The following is a 16,385-nucleotide window of genomic DNA, read 5'->3' on the forward strand; positions in this document are numbered from 1 at the left end:
ATGATTAATATCCCAGACTGGGATTCAGGACTGGTGTGGGACGAGGCTCAGTCTCGGTCTGTGTCAGGGATCCAGTAGGTTAAGACTCGTATTGATGACGTGTTTACACACGGTATTGATGATGCGATTATAAAAGCTGCTGTTGGCGTGAAAATCAACACATCGCTGGTATTTTAACAGATTAGTCAAAGGCTTTGGACTCTAATGATCTCCATAACAAGCCTGAACTTATTGATGTATCATACAACGCGTGAGGTTTGTTTTATTCTAAATCTATACAACGGGAGCAGGATGTCTATTACCGCCTTCCCAGAGCCGCGCGGACGCATCGATGGTGATAGTCCGGCTCCATTTATTGCCCCTCTAAATGGACCCCCTATTGATTTATGATCCGCAGGCATCTGGACATGTGGATAACAGGCTGAGGAACTGTCCATATAATTAAACTGGGATTTCTTTATAGAGAACACCTCGGCCTTTTATTTCTCCTTCATGACAGAAATATAGACGTCCAGGTGGCTGTGCGATATCTGTCCTTCATTATAGTGGGGCTGAGTATCACTGTAATCATGTCTATATACAGTACTGTACAACATACTCATCATAAATATAACGTACAGTCACTCCGCTAACAAATAAGAGGGCGTGTAAGGAATTAATCACTTGGTGTCATCATGGTATAGGAAAATAATTAACATACTTACTGTTATCACCTTATTAGGAGAAGGGCTTATTTCTCGTGTAACACCAGAGGCAATTTACAAACAAATAACCAATAAATATACAGTTATGTAATTTAACCAGGCAATGCTAGCCTTCTCTCCCAATGTGCATTAATAACTGTTCATTCATCAGTTGTCCTTCTTTAGACCACATTTGGTACTCTAGATAGGTACACCTGCATCCTGGGAACACCCACAAGACCTGCTCGTCTAGACATCACACTTACGGTGATGAGACTCTTAGCTGCAGTAAGAATGATGGTTTTTGGAATTTTAAATGGTGCAAGGAAAACGTTTTTAGAGAATGCCGTATGTCCATGTCATGTATTCTTGACCATGCTCCAAACAATTTCCACATGTAAAGGAATTCCTGGGAGGCCAGCGTCTCAGATGGTTATCAGTCAGACAGTCAGATCATGGCTTTGTTGTGCTGTGAATAGAACTGTGTTCATTTATTCTGCACAATCAAAAGTCCCTGTTTGACATCATAGAGAATATTTATATAACAACAGCAATATTTATATATATTTTATAAACATTATATAATAGAATATTTTAGTACACACATATATACATTAAATTAGTATTTAATGCATATATTAAATATTTCAGTATATTTATATATTGTGGCGTGGGCGGGGCGGTGGCTGACGACCAGCATGCCTTGCGGGGATGTCGGTGTGTTCACCATGTTGGGGAAAGGTGTTTTGGTTAGTGGCTTCGGCCCTGTTTGTGTGTGTGGGGGTGTGACGTGTGAAATGTGCTCCAGTTCAGGTTGACGTTACGCGGCGAGGCCGAGGCACGGGACAGCGTACACCAGCAGCCGCTAAACTAGCGCCGGGAGGACGCTTGGGAAGCCGCGCTGGGCTTTACGCCGACTGTGTGCTGCATGGCGTCTTACTGTGGGCGCTCGTGGATCGCCGTCGCGAAGTGGAACCGTCGACGCAGAACGTTCCCCCCGTGCAGTCCTCCAGGCCCTCCGGTGGTGATAAGCCGTCCGGGCCAGCATGCAGCCGTGTTACTGCGTCACCCGCAGTCGCTCCGCCGGTGTCACAGCTGAACTGTGAACCGCTCATCGCCAGGCAGAAGGGCCCCACCCAGCGCTCGCGGGCACCGCTGCAAGACTTTCGGGTGGGGGCACCCGGCACTCGGCCGGGCGTGTGTCTCACTGGGTGGGCCCCGGCACGGTAATTGCTCGGCTCTCCGATGTTTTCTACCGGGTGCGGTTGGCGGGGCGGGCACGAGTGTGCTTCACCGGGACCGTCTTGCGCCTTACCAGCCGCACGCCGAGGAAACATCGAACTCTGTGGAGGCCGGACCGCCTCAGGACAATATTCGCGTTCATCCCTCACCTGCCAAAGGACGCCGGCGTTCCCACCGCCAGCGCCGACCGCCTCCACGCCTCCAAAACAAAGTTCGTCATGGTGACCAGGGACGGTCACAGCTCGGGTGGGGGCAGTGTGGCGTGGGCGGGGCGGCGGCTAACGACCAGCATGCCTTGCGGGGATGTCGGTGTGTTCACCATGATGGGGAAAGGTGTTTTGTGAAGGTGCTCCTCATGCCATACCTGCTGTGTGCCTAATAAAGTACTCCCAGCCATTGCATTGGGCAGCAAATAAGCTCACTCGTCTCTCCAGCATTCTTTCCGGCGTAAAAACGCTTCAATATATATATATATAGTATAATTAAAAATTTAGCAAAAAAATGAATGCTCTAAAAACTTAAAAAGACAAAAATCAACAGTGATTGACTTGCAAAAATAACATTTGGAAACAGTTTAACTACATTAAAAAAAAGTACTTTGTAACATCAAAAACCATTTTTTTGTTTTGTGCATTTGTTCGTTTTCCCCCCTCACACTCAATACTGTACGAACACTAGGTGTCTATAAGACAGAGCATTTTTCTCACAAAATTCCTGCATCATGTTTTTGTCCCCCTTTAACCATGATTAAACCAGGATGAACAGTAGCTCCGTGGTTACGTTTCAGAAGACTAATCCCAAATTAATAATGGGAGCATTTGCACTAAATCCTCTTTTTCAGTCTCTCTCTTTAGCGCATCCACATGAGAACAGTGAGGGAAATGAGAAAAGGGATGTGTGGGGATACTGACACACACTTTTTTCTTTTGAATTTTTAAACCCATAGATGTCTGCGGGTTTGCCTGATCTTCTTTCTGCTCTTTTTAGAAACTTGAGCTACAGCTGGATGAAGAAATGATCAAATTTCATTCAGAGCAGAAATAAAATCCTCTTTGACCTCGTTCACACAATTTTCACCTAAACCATTCTTATTTGAACTTCTAACATTGTGGAATATGAATTTTTTTTTTTTTTTAAACTTGGGCGAAAACTATTTAAAACCTGGAAAACATTTAAAAATAATTCAAACTAATGATCATAAAATATAACTGTAAAAATGTTACCATTTTATTATATACAATGATAATATTAAAAATAAATAAAAATAATATAAAAAAAGATGGTCTTCAGAAACTCTAGGAAGTTTTATTATTTTATAGTTTAAGTTGCATGGAAGGTGCTATTATTTCTGGATATTTTATTTAAAAAATATTTTATTAAAAATGTATGAATTAAAATACTATATATTTCTTTAAAAAACATAAATAATATTTATTGAAATTATGTAACAATTTTCTTCCCCCTCCCCCACAATGTAAATTATTGCATATTTAATCAAAACAAACTTAAAAAAAAATAAAGCCTATATTTTTCCTGCATTTAAATTTTAATTTTGCTTTGCGTCAGCTGCTCTGCATTGAGAACAAAAAATATCACATTTCATGCATAAACGTAAAACAATCCCACAGCCTCCTCCTGTTTCCTTCATACCCCGTTACCACCATCCTGCTGCTGTGCAGATTGTCGTGCTCGATGCTTGAACAGTTCTTGCTTGTTGTGTCTGTTTACTGCAGAAAGCCCGATGTAGCGTTAACGCTCCTGAGTGGTGTAGATCTGTAGATCGCCTCTTCCCGCTGCTCCAGCTCCATTTTCTGAGCGTCTCTGCTTTCCGTCTCCTACATCATTTTTTCTTTTCATACCATATTCTCTTTGTGCTCTCTTGGACGGATATATTACATCCAGCTTTCAATATATTAAACAACTGGAGGTAGAAGTAAAAGCAGAGGATGTCTCAGGGCAACTGTGACAGATGCTGTGATGTAAAGTCGGAAACCGATCTGAAATCCGATTGGTCAGAAGTTGACGATTCATTTTCGTGTCCTATATAGTATATAATGTAGCAACCAGTCATTTACACATGATTGCTCTGCATAAAGAAATAAAAAATTAGTGTAATTGTTAAGGTTTTTGGTAAAGAAAACCTCATCATATAAACATTCATGGAAGGAGTCTCCAGTGTCAGTGCAATTTGTTTTGGACTTATTTAGGATAAAAAATGTAATGTTTTGTGGCTTATCAATAAAATGACAAGCTATTCATGTATTTGTGTAACAATAGTGTAAATACAATAATAAAAATAGTATGTTGTGCCTTTTTAATAGAAAATATGACAATCGCTGTGGTATAAGAGGAATAAAACACTTCAGGACATGCTGTTATAAATAAATTATCAAATGTGTGACAATATAAATAGTTCCACATGGTCATACCTCTACTTTATGTCGTTCTTTACAGTATGTTTGTACTACAGCACAACCCCAAAGATTTTATAAAACAAAGCATTGTTACATATCAGTGTCACCCATCTTGCCGAATTTGATATACGTGTAAACCCATGCACCGATCAGCCATATGAATAAAATCACCTGCCCAATACTGTGCATGTTCCACTTTTGTCACCAAAACAACCTTCACCCATCAAATCCTGAACTCCACAAGACCTCTGGAGGTGTGCTCTGGTATCTAGCATCAAAGTGTTAGCAGCACATCCTTTAAGTCCTTTAAATTGTGAGTTGGGACATTTATGGATCAGACTTGTTAGTCCAATTGGTACCACAGATTAACTTAAGCTAAGTTTGTCACATAAACTGTACATCAATGCACAGGGCAGGTAAGAGCAGAGAGGGGTAAGAGCCTTGCGACAGCGACAACCTGGTGGAGCTGGGGTTCAACCCTTGACTGTTTGATCAGTAAATCAGAGCCTTTACATAATTTGTCACCACCGCCCTTGAGATGCTCAATCAGATCTGTGAAATCTCTGGAATTTGAAGCTTGGAATTTGAAGCTATTTGTCCTGTTCCTCAAACCATTCCTCAGGCCATTACCATAAAGGACTACCTTCTTAGGCGCAATTTCTGGAAGATGTTCCTTATTCAATTAACATCCACATGAATGCCAGATCCTAGGGTTTCTTCAGCAGAACATCGCCCAGAGCATCATACTGTCAGGCTCATCCATATTGGCTCATCTTTTTCCCAGAGTGTCATTTCTTCACCAGTTATGTGCGGCACACACCCCGCCATGCACATGATGACAAAGAAATTGTAATCCATCGGACCAGGAGGCTTTTTTCCATTGCTCCATTGTCTAGTTGTAATGCTCAAACGCCGATTGTAGGAGATTTCAGCAGTGGACATGGGTCAGCATGGGCTCCCTGACTGGTGTGTGGTTACGCAGCCTTTTACACAACAAGCCGATGCACTGTGAGTTTTAGAAATATATATATATTTTTTTATAAAATTGTCGTCCAATCAGAAGACCTGCTGTTTTAGAGATGCATTAATCCAGGTTTTTAGCCATCACAATGTGGCTCTAGTTAACATCCCTCAGATTCTTATACTTGCCCATTTTTCCTGCTTTTAGCATATCAACTTCGAGAACTGACTGTTCACTTGCTGCCTAATACAAACCCATCCACCCATTACCAAGTAGCAGTATAATTAGTGTTATGATGGAATCTTCTGTAATGAGCGCAACAGTTGAAAAGACTTACTTTCCCCCAGGTGTTTCTGATGTGTTTTTTTCTGATATATATATATATCTTACAGATATTAAAATGATTCCAGAACAAACCATTTGTTCACTTAGGTAATATTTTATTTGCTCATTTAATTTTCCAAAACTATTTTTTTTATAATAAATTGTGTACTTTGAGGTCAATAAAGAATCTCCACAATTTGAACAGAAAATACTGTAGAAAAAGAATAGCACTGATAGAATTAGAAAATAAACCAAACGTAGATGCACTTAATGCAGGTTTAGCTCATAGTCTGGACTTTTTCTTCTGATTTGCTCATCCCATGGGTAGAAACAGATATGGATGATATAAAGACCGGAAGACAGGACTCAATCACACACACACACACACACACACACACACACACACACACACACACACACACACACACAAATGGTGAATGGATTATTAATAGAGTGCAGATTTTAAACTTTTTTTTTCAGAAATACGGGATACCATTCATCACTATGAGACTTGTTTAGTCTTTTGCACATCTCATTCATGAACAAGACAAAATTTAGGGCTGTAACATTGGTTTAGCGTTTAGCATGAAGTCTGGGTAAAGCCTTAAAGATAAACTGATGAAAGCAACTCAAATTAGCCTTCGCTTGCATCATGATAAAATCTATATCTAGCAACATTTACTAACACTTACTTTTTCTTTTTTTTCTTTTTTTTTGAAACATTTTATTACTGAAAAAAATAAAACATGATCGAGGAGCAGGTATAATTTTGCGTCTATACAACAGGCTATAAAACACCACTGTCACAGTCCAGAGAGCACACTTAGATGTGGGTGTATAAACATATGTAATAAGATACTGTTACGTGCATCAAGAGTTTCTCGAACGGTCGCTTTTTTTTTGTGTGTGTTTCCACTGTTAAATGGCCTTAAGTTTTCCTCCAGCTGAGAACATAAGGCGTTGAGATTGCTTCGAGATTGCTTTTGGGTTTCTCACGCCGGCAGGCTTTCGGCAGTTTGCACCCTTGTTAGATGTCGGGAGGCTCATGAGCGTCTTTACTGGTCCGTTTCGGTGCAAGGAGCGATTACAAGCTTTTTATAACTGGACTGCTTTTATCGTGGGAAAAAAAGGTTCCTTTCATAATCGACACATAAGCGGATGGTTCCGTCTGTCTTGCACATAAGCGCGGTGTTTTGTTGGCCGGTCACTTGAGGTGCAGATGGGTTTCATATTAATAATCTGCTTTGCAGTTAATTATTAGGTATTTAATCAGCTATGTTTTCCTCAGACGTCCTCTTGTCCAGCTGAAGCCACGCCAGCACCGTCCTGCCTCCCGCTTACCTCCTGTCCCTGCCATCCGGACATGAGAGAAACCTTCAATCTGCACTGTAATGCAATATTTTAGATAAACCGGCTAAATTTTTTTTCAAAGCAATTATCCTTTCAGTCGCCCCCCCTCCCCCCCACAAGTTCTTGCTATTATACACAGGATATGGTTTTGTAGTATTCTTTCAGAGAGAGATCGAGAGAGGGAAAAAACAAAACAAAGCAAAACAAAACAAAAATCCAGTATTTTATTTGTAAGGTCCTCAAAAAAATGGTCCTGGAGCATGTCCAGTGAAAGAGCGATCAAACATAGTACTCCTTGTCCTTGTTTTTCTTGGTCTTAGCGGTGCTCTTGGCCACGTTGGCTGGTTTCTCTTTTAGGACGGTGCCATTGGACTGCGCAGAGTTGCTGATGTAGTTGCGGCTCTCGTCCACGCGGTACGAGCCCTCGTCCCGGTTGCGGTATTTGTACATGGCGTAGAGTAGGATGAGGATGCACAAAGCGGCTGCCGCCACGATACCCACCACCATACCTGTGGTGCTGCTGGACTCCCGGACCACCTCCACCGGGTCGGGGTATGCCTTCAGACCTGGACCTGTTGGGCTCGCTAGGAAAAAAAGCACACAAAGAGTCAAAGATTAGATACCAATTCAGAAAAAAATTTAATTGCTTATGTGCAGATTAGGAAAGCGAACAGCATAACTCCTGTTTTCATGAATTCTCCATGGTGATTGGTCTAAAGGTGTTGATTAGTTTTCTGTAACCACGGATGGGAGAGGACATGTGACAGGTCTGTATTTTTGTAAAGTTATAAAAAAATGCTCTATAAATGAATTTAAGACCATTTTTTAACAGCTGTAACAGAACAAGTGCATTAATTGTCCATATATTCTGATATTAAGATAGTTTACCTCTTATTTAACAAAAAAACGCACCTACTTTTACATTTCCTTATTGTTTTCAATACAACAACTCAGGCGCAAATTGAGGTTTCCATTTCCGATCTATATTTCACAGAGCTCACTGAATTGCTTTTGTTTAATGTGCCCATCTCTAAAAAAATTATAATAATAATAAAAAAATCCACAGAAATGAAAGAATTGTCACTGGATCGCTAATTGCAGGGCAGGATTATGTCGCAGGAAGAACAGATGGCCAGCGATTTCCCAAACTGACGCTCCTGAGTCAGAGTCACTTGGCACGTCGCGAATGTGTCCTCTGGAAACTATGCTGTAACTGATCCTGGCTGCACGTTCAAGAATGTTTTCCCACATGGTAATGAAATGACCGTGGCGCAAGAGCACGGTTTTATTTGGGGGGACACCTCTTATCAAAGAGAGCAGCTGTGTTCAGGGGTGCCAGCGATTCTGTGAACATGCACAAACATGTGATTATGATGCAAATTAAAAACACAGAAACCGCAAAGACTGCAGCTCGGCACACAGATGAAACCAGTGACCGCCCTTTAACAAACTCTAAATGCTCAATTGTGTGTGTGTGTGTGTGTGTGTGTGTGTGTGTGTGTGTGCGCGCATGTTAGTGGGGGATTAACGAATTGCAGCCAGTGCTGTGGGAGCCATTTGAAGCTCTGAATGGGAAGCTGATTACATATCAGCAAGCCTCTATTATGTACGAGAGCTATCCAAATTATAATCTGACTCCCATCAACTCTGATAACACTCTGCACCATAACCCTTCATTAGGCTCTCTATCTGTTTTTCTTTCTCTCTGCTAATGCTCTGAGCTGATAAACCATCTCTCGTGCTCGCTTTATGCCCTCCATTCACTTTTATACATTCCTCTACAGACACTATTGAGCCCTTGTTCAGGTTTACCTTTTCGCCCAAAATCAGGGTCATCAATTATTTAGGAAAACATGATAGATAGGAGAAATAGACACATCCTATGCTTTATTCAGGCACCATGACCTTCAAGTAGTCCTTGTATAAACCAGGTTAACCATGTACAGCCTTAGATTGTTTCGAAGGGTGTTCAGGGGAAATACAACCAAAAGTATACTTTTGCGTCACTTTTTGGCACTATTTGGTTTGGTTTCTGATTGTACAAAATGAAACAGGACAAATCATCAGACAGAAGTCCTTACATCAACTTATCAATTATTAATAACATTTATCGCTGTGTAACATCAACCAAACAAGTTATAAGTTATAGCAGCTATAAATTGTCATTTTTTACCAGCTTCATTTTTTTTCTTCTAAAAAGTAATAAGTAAAAAAAAAACTTATTAAGCATAAATTCTTGTCCTGAAAGTGTAGCTTAAAGTTATAGGTTGCTCTCTGACTCTTATAAAGCACTGGCACTGGAGACTGCTTCCTGAAATTAACACCGTAGAAAAATGATAATCTCAATGATGAAACACTACTGCCCAAAAGTTTGGGATTAAATGCAACTTTTTTGTTTTTTTGTTTAGTGATTTTTTTTGTTACATTCTACAACAATCCTGGGGATTTCAAAACTATAAAATAACACATATGGAATCGGACAATTATGTAACAACAACAACAGTCGGTTGAGTTGAGCTGTTCTGGAAAAGTTCTTTTGCAAAACCCATCACGCACCATGATGAAACCGTCTCTCAATGAAGACCTTCCCAGGAAACCTCTGCTGCAGGAGAAGTTCATTTAGAGTTACCAGCCTTAGAAATCACCAAATAACAAACAGCACCCCATATTAGAGGCGTTATGAAGCTTTACAGAACATAAGCAGCAGATACATCTCAAAATCAACTGTTCAAAGGAGATTATTGCTCCTTAACTTTTGTGTGGTAGTGTAGTTTGTTAAATATCGCATTAATCCTTATATACGTATAAAAAAAAAAGTTTTATTTTCTTTCAATTTCATTATAGGGCATAAACAATGTTTATTCTTTTTAAACAGTCTACAGTGTAGACCTCTTCCAAACGGTTGAGATGTTGCTTCATGGTAAAAGAATGAATGCACAAAAATTAACCAACCAAAATCATATAAATCAGAAAAGGTCACGTAAAATTATGGTGTAAAATGGTGGTATGGATATTGTTTTGCCATTTTATTTTCATGGCATGCTATAAAGCAAATACATCAAGACAAAGGTGTTGTTTAAGCCATCTTTACCACTTAAATGCTATTCTAATTTTACTTAAAATGAAATCACTCAAAATGTGTGCTACCAAAAACTTGTGCAGAACATAAAGCAGTTCAATTAATGTAGTATTAGACTTACTAGCCTTACTAGACTTAAATTATTATTTAATTAAGCAACCAAAAACAAAATTGTAACTTTCCATATTTGTGGACAAGCTTACCTCTCGCACACAATAAGTAATCAAGGCCATGTATACAAACATGGCCTAGCAAATGAAGACTAAGCTAGGGCCCATAAAGTGTAAGGTTAGGGTTATTATCATGTATTACCTCGTCTATATGACATCAAACGAAATTCAAGCTTTGTCCTTATTATGAAATCAGATTTTTGTCAACTTTTGATGTCTGTAGTCATCCATCAACACGTTCTTGCTCTCTCCTTTGCCAAAACTCGATATCCCAATGCTGTACACATTTCCAGTGACTAATATAAGCACATTATAGTGTGACGTAAGTCCAGGGAAGCCAGCAGACGCTCAAGGACAAGAGGAACCTCCCTCAAGGACTGAAGTGTGACTGAGCGTTGAAACAGATTAGCGCTTCCTGCCACCGCCAGCATTATCCCTTTGGACAGGTGTGAAGCTAACTCACTCCTTCAAGGCAAAAGACAAAAAATAAAAAATCCAAAACATGTGGGCCATCACCTCCTCATGTCAGTAGCATAAAGAGGAGGGCGTATAGCACAGGTTATTTGTTGTTCAGGGTCAGAGAGTCCGGACAGGTCAATTTTCAAGTTACAGTTCCCTTTTATTAGCTGTGTTTATTAGAGGAAAATTAATGAGGATAGTAAATAGGATGAGAATATAAAACTTCTTTTAGAAATAAACTGCATGATTATTAGCCAGCTTAATTATTACCGAATATGAAACATTATAATTAAACCATTTTGAGACTTTTCCCCTACATTGGAAACCTTTAGGTGTTTCATTTTTTAATCAACTTATATTTGTTTCTTTCTTTCTTTCTTTTTCAGACACAGCATGGGTTATACCAACTGAGAACTCATGAAGGGTTTATTAAATGCATGGCTCAAGATGTTTTTATTTATTTATTTTTTTTACAAGTAGCCGCTAGTCACAAGTAGTGATCGTCACCCATGGGAAATGAATAGATTAAATAAATAAGCATGCGTGATATTACCGCAGGGCTGCATTCTAAACATATGACAGTTCAACCGTTTTGTTGAACACAGCCCTGCTGCGCTAACATGTGTGCGCTGCCCATAGTGAACGTCCTTGGATGCTCATTAAACTTAACATTTAATTTGGAAGTGTTAAATGTATTTAAGTTATTTAAGCCTTTATTTGTCACATACATTACTGCACATAGAAATTCTTTATCCTTCGCATATCCCAGTTTCTTCAGAATCAAGGGCCCTAGAGTGGCAACTTGGCAGTGCTGGGGCTTGAACCCAATCAAATCAGGAACATAGTAACCTATAGCCTTAACCATTTAAACCACCAATGCCCTGATTTTATACATACATGAGTTTTTTTATTTTTATTAAATCTTTTGAATGCATTTCTCTTAATAACAATACATTACTATATAATTGAATGCAAGCTATAAAGATTTTAAAGAATTCTGAATTCTGAAGAATTTTAAACCACCTTGTACGCCTAACTACTAAGTGAATTCTTAAAGAATGAAAGAAAAGTGTTTTGGCTTTTAGTGTCCTGCTCTGAGGAACCATTTAGGTGTTAGTTATTCTGAAGTGTGATACCTTCTGTGTTTCCCTTCTTCCCAGGGACAGTAGGCTGGGAGACTGAGACCAGGGTAAACTTCACACCCCCTGCTTGTGCTGATCAGTTGATTGGCATCACACAGGGCCTGAGAGTGGGACAGCATGCAGATACACTGGTGCCAGAGCTGCACTTATTCACACCGTTCCTGTCTACATCTCACGTAGGACATGGTAGCATGATTACAGATTCCAAAGGAGTGATGAGTAACACAGGCATTTCCATTTAGAGGTGAAGGAACAACTTGTGGGCTAAATTTCCAGTGTTTTTTTTTGTTTTGTTTTTTTGCCAAGTTACTATTTTTCTGACCTGAAAACAGGATTTTGCCCTTTTGTTTCAAAATAATGCTAATTTACCATCTTTATAATTAATATCATCAAATAGCATTTTTAGCAAAAACACAATCACAAACCAGGATTGAATAAAAAAAAAAAAGTTCCATGATTATACAATATTTAGGAGAGCCTTTTATAACATAATCAGGTTAAATAACTACTAATTAAGTAAGCAATGTTCTGATTGATGTTTTGGTAGAGCACATTTTAAATAACTGCTCTATATTATATAAAATTGTTCACTCTAACCTGATTGAGCCATCTCTACCACTCGGTGAGGTATTCTATAAAAAAAAAAAGTTGCTTGTCACTAGACAAAATGGATATTATGGACAAAACATTTGTGTTGTAGCACCACTGTATATTATGATATTAATTATTAAGGATACTTTTACCATTAAGTGACATCTCAACCATTTGGAACAATTCTTTGCTGGGGTCAAATCAAAAGTTTGATTGTTGATATTATTGCCCTAAAGAAATAAAAAAATGCAAAGAAAAATAGTTTTATTTTCTCAACAACAGTTTTATTTTACAAGCTGTTACTATAGAAACACCTATTTACATTGGTGGAGGATTACATTTACCTACAGTAAAACTGTAATTTCCAGCTGCACTTTTGTCATAGTAAATTGCAGTAAAAAAATGAATCAACACCCTCTGCCACAACACAATCACTCCACAAAAGCACCCAGGATATTACATAACGCATTTTGATTTTAGTCATCCAGCTGTTTATTTCTTCTAATAAAATACTTATGTGAAATCTAAGGACAAAATGTTATCACGTAAAATGTCAATGCGCTGAGCTGACCTGATTCTCAGACCTGAAAAATAGGTTTCTCACCATGATCATGATACTGTATCAGTCATCGTCACTGACTAAATCATTGAGGTTATCGTGGTGCCATTACATATGTTTAAACCTTGTTCACTTAACCAGGTGATTCTGATTCGTGTGTCTGTCGATCTCGCTTATTTCCTTACCGTCCACATGCGCCCGGCTCTTCATTAGCTCTCCATGACTACATGACGACGCTTGTGGAGAAATAGTGCCTGAAACAAGTGTTTAAAATAATGGGGTGCCTCATAAATTCCACTCGAGTGCACCCAAGGGTAAAATTAGATAGAGATAGAACATCCCCCGAATGCAGCCATTTACCATGATAGCGCAGCAGGGGAGTGCAACAGGATAGCAACAGGGTCAGCAAGTTTGCAAGGTGAAGTCTGTATGTTTGAAAAGTGGTACATTGATGTTAAACCTGGCATATTGTGTGTCTCCATATATATATGTTTCCTATAAGTGAATATGGATGCCATAGACAGGCGTCCATCAGAAGTGAAGATATAATGGGGCTGAAACGAAAGGTCATCACTATACAAGGCACTGTTCTACACTATACATCTTTCAGCCAGCATGCACTGAGTCTCTCACACTGTAATATTTCATTCCACAGCTTTTATCTTCAATTATGTTGTCCAATGTGGTGGCCAGTTCATCTGTGAAAATGATTCCTTAAGCTCCCAGAACCACTCTTTCACAATTTGAGTTCTGTGCCATCAGGGAAGAAAACAATAACTAGGCCATTCTGTAACTTTAAGGTCGTCAGATGACTTCATTTTATTGTCACATAACGTTACTGAGCCTAGACCTAAGCAACTGAAGCAACCCATAACACTGTCTCCAGAGGCTTGTACAGTGGACACTATGCATGATGGGAGCATCGCTTCATGCTCTTCCCTTCTTACCCTGACACGCCCATCACTCTGGAATAGTCTCAGTCTGGACTCATCAGTCCACATGACCTATGAGTCTTACTAACAAATGGTTTTCCCATGACACACAGCTGTTTCGATACCCAATTCTGTAAGTTCTTGTCTCATTGTGTGTAAATGGTAATGCTCTTATTTTCACTATTAAACATAGTTCTGGTTTCTACTGGCCATTTTCAAGATGCAACTTCAAGTGTTTAAATGATTCTCATTCATTATATTTTTCCCCTCATCACATTTCATGTAAAAAGTTCACAGTTCAGCAATATCATTCCAGATGTTAATAATGTGTTAGAAATTCCTAACCCAAATCTAGTGATCCTCATGTTTTCTTCAGTGTCATTTTAAGGTCTTTATGCTGAAAGTCATATTTCCTTCTTTCCATATTTCCATTTTTTAAATTCTATCTAAATGTTATTGAAAAAAAAATCATATGCAATGTTACTATTAAAGAAAACATCTGGCAAAATGTGTAGCCATGATCAGTGTGCAGGTAATTATAATATTGTGTATAACAGAAACAGAAAGGTTATTCCTTTATAATGCGTGATAATGTTACAGTTTATTGCGTAGCATTGCTGCTTCTTGGATCAAAGTTACCTCGTTCTGAATGTGTTATTATCTGTGCTCTCCTGATGGGGTACTTTAGGGCTCTCTGGTCTCCATCCCAGCTCCCAATCTATGCCAGTAAGTGTTTAGGATAAAGCTGCCTCTAAGTGTGAATATCCTTATGCCAGACTGTCATCCTGTCCATGGTGTATTCCTGTCTGGTGTCCGGTACTCCTGGGATAGGCTCCGGACCACGATCCTGACCAGGATAAAGTGGCTACTGAAGATCAATGGATGAATAGTCCTTTAAAAGCCACTTTGATGAATGTGAACAGGAGTCTTTGGTGCCTCTGAGGATCCCTGAGACGATCCCGAGGTATGACTTGGATACAGATTAGAGCCGAGAACTGTTTCAGCTGATTTGCTTTAAAATGTCTAACAAGCTTCTCTGGGCCTCAACTCTTGCCAACATCCCTAAACCCCCAGTCCATTGTCTTACCAGGCATCCTGGCAAGGAGAGAACGGCTGCTAACTGGTTTGGAAACCGAATCAGCAGGGATTTGAATATATGGCCTTGTGTTATGAACAATTTTTCCTCATTTGCTGTTCACAGAGGGCTTTATTTCTGAGGAGAGAGGGAAGTGGAAAGAGGTCATAATGTCCGCCACAGCCTGGAAGGTAATGGGCTGATCATGTCTGCTTAAGCCATGATGACTGGACAACATACAGAGACCTTTTCGTTAGTGGGATTGATGGGAGAAGGATGGAAGGCAATGTTGGAAACACTCATCGTTGTTAGACAGTAATGCGTGCATTGCACAATTCATGGGAACACAAGACTGTCAAAAACAACAAATAGGATTACTTGTTCTGTCCACAACAGGGCATTTGGGCCTCACTCTAAGTCAGCCCTGAGGAAAGGATGGTGTATGGTGTTGCTGTCTGTACTGCATATGAAGGAGGGAGTGTGCCGATATAAATGTAATGTATTGCTTATTGAAAGCATTAAACACAGTAATAGGAGACGGGAAGGATCCATTTGGGATTTACCCTGTTTTTAAGCGATCTTTTTCATTTCCCAACAGCTTTCCAAATTGAATGCTGCTACAGTATGTTATGAACTGCTCAAACCAACAGTCTGACATTACCTATTAAGGCAAATGGAGAATGTATACCATTACCTGAGCATATATAAACTACCCCCAGTAGGTTGCACTTTAATATTGACTTACACCTTATAGCACATGAGTGTCAGTCATGTGGATTCTAGAGCTTCTAACACAGAGAAGGTGAGGTGGGTAAGGTGCCAATCCATCACAGGGCACAAGCACGCACACTTACACACCTATTCAAACATTCTGGTCAACTTGGAAATTGACTGTGTAAGAAAATTGGAGTATCTGGAGGAAAAAACAACAAGCACAGGAGAACATACAAACTCCATGGACACAGACTGGAGGTGAGATATGACCCATCAGGGCAGGAGGTGCAATCCTTTAGTGCTAACCAATAACATGGTATAACACCTCTCTATCCAATGGTGAACAAAAAATGAAACAAAAAACAAACAAAATAAATAAAAAAAAACAGCAAAACAACGATGATGTGCTTCTCAAGATTTAGGAATAACAGTTCTATACTACTTATCCTAAAATCAGTCATGGAAATCCTGGAGCCTATCCCAGGAGACCTTGGGCATGGAGAAAACATCAAGATGATTAGATTTGGGTTAAAATCTGATCGTGCTGAACTGTGAACTTCAGGCATGAAATGGGAGGGAAAAAAGATAATGAATGGGAATCATTTGGTGGGGTTCCATCATAAAAATGGCCAGTAGAAATCAGTGCAATGTTGCTCCAGCCTTTGACCTCCTTTAAAGCACACAGAAACA

General features: G+C 39.5%; 1 protein-coding gene across 23 annotated transcripts in view; it reads right to left on the reverse strand.

The window, feature by feature from the left end:
* Nucleotides 1-5,719: 5,719 nt before the first annotated feature.
* Nucleotides 5,720-16,385, reverse strand: part of LOC128508286 (neurexin-1a-like) — a 359,836-nt gene continuing 349,170 nt past the window's right edge. For all 23 annotated transcript variants that reach the window (XM_053479541.1, XM_053479540.1, XM_053479548.1 and 20 more), the window contains one exon: nucleotides 5,720-7,558. In XM_053479541.1, the coding sequence (XP_053335516.1) occupies nucleotides 7,254-7,558 (305 nt within the window). In that variant the 3' untranslated portion in view covers nucleotides 5,720-7,253. The remainder of the gene's footprint in view (nucleotides 7,559-16,385) is intronic.

Source organism: Clarias gariepinus, chromosome 20, assembly GCF_024256425.1.
Source record: "Clarias gariepinus isolate MV-2021 ecotype Netherlands chromosome 20, CGAR_prim_01v2, whole genome shotgun sequence".
Lineage (NCBI taxonomy): Eukaryota > Metazoa > Chordata > Actinopteri > Siluriformes > Clariidae > Clarias > Clarias gariepinus.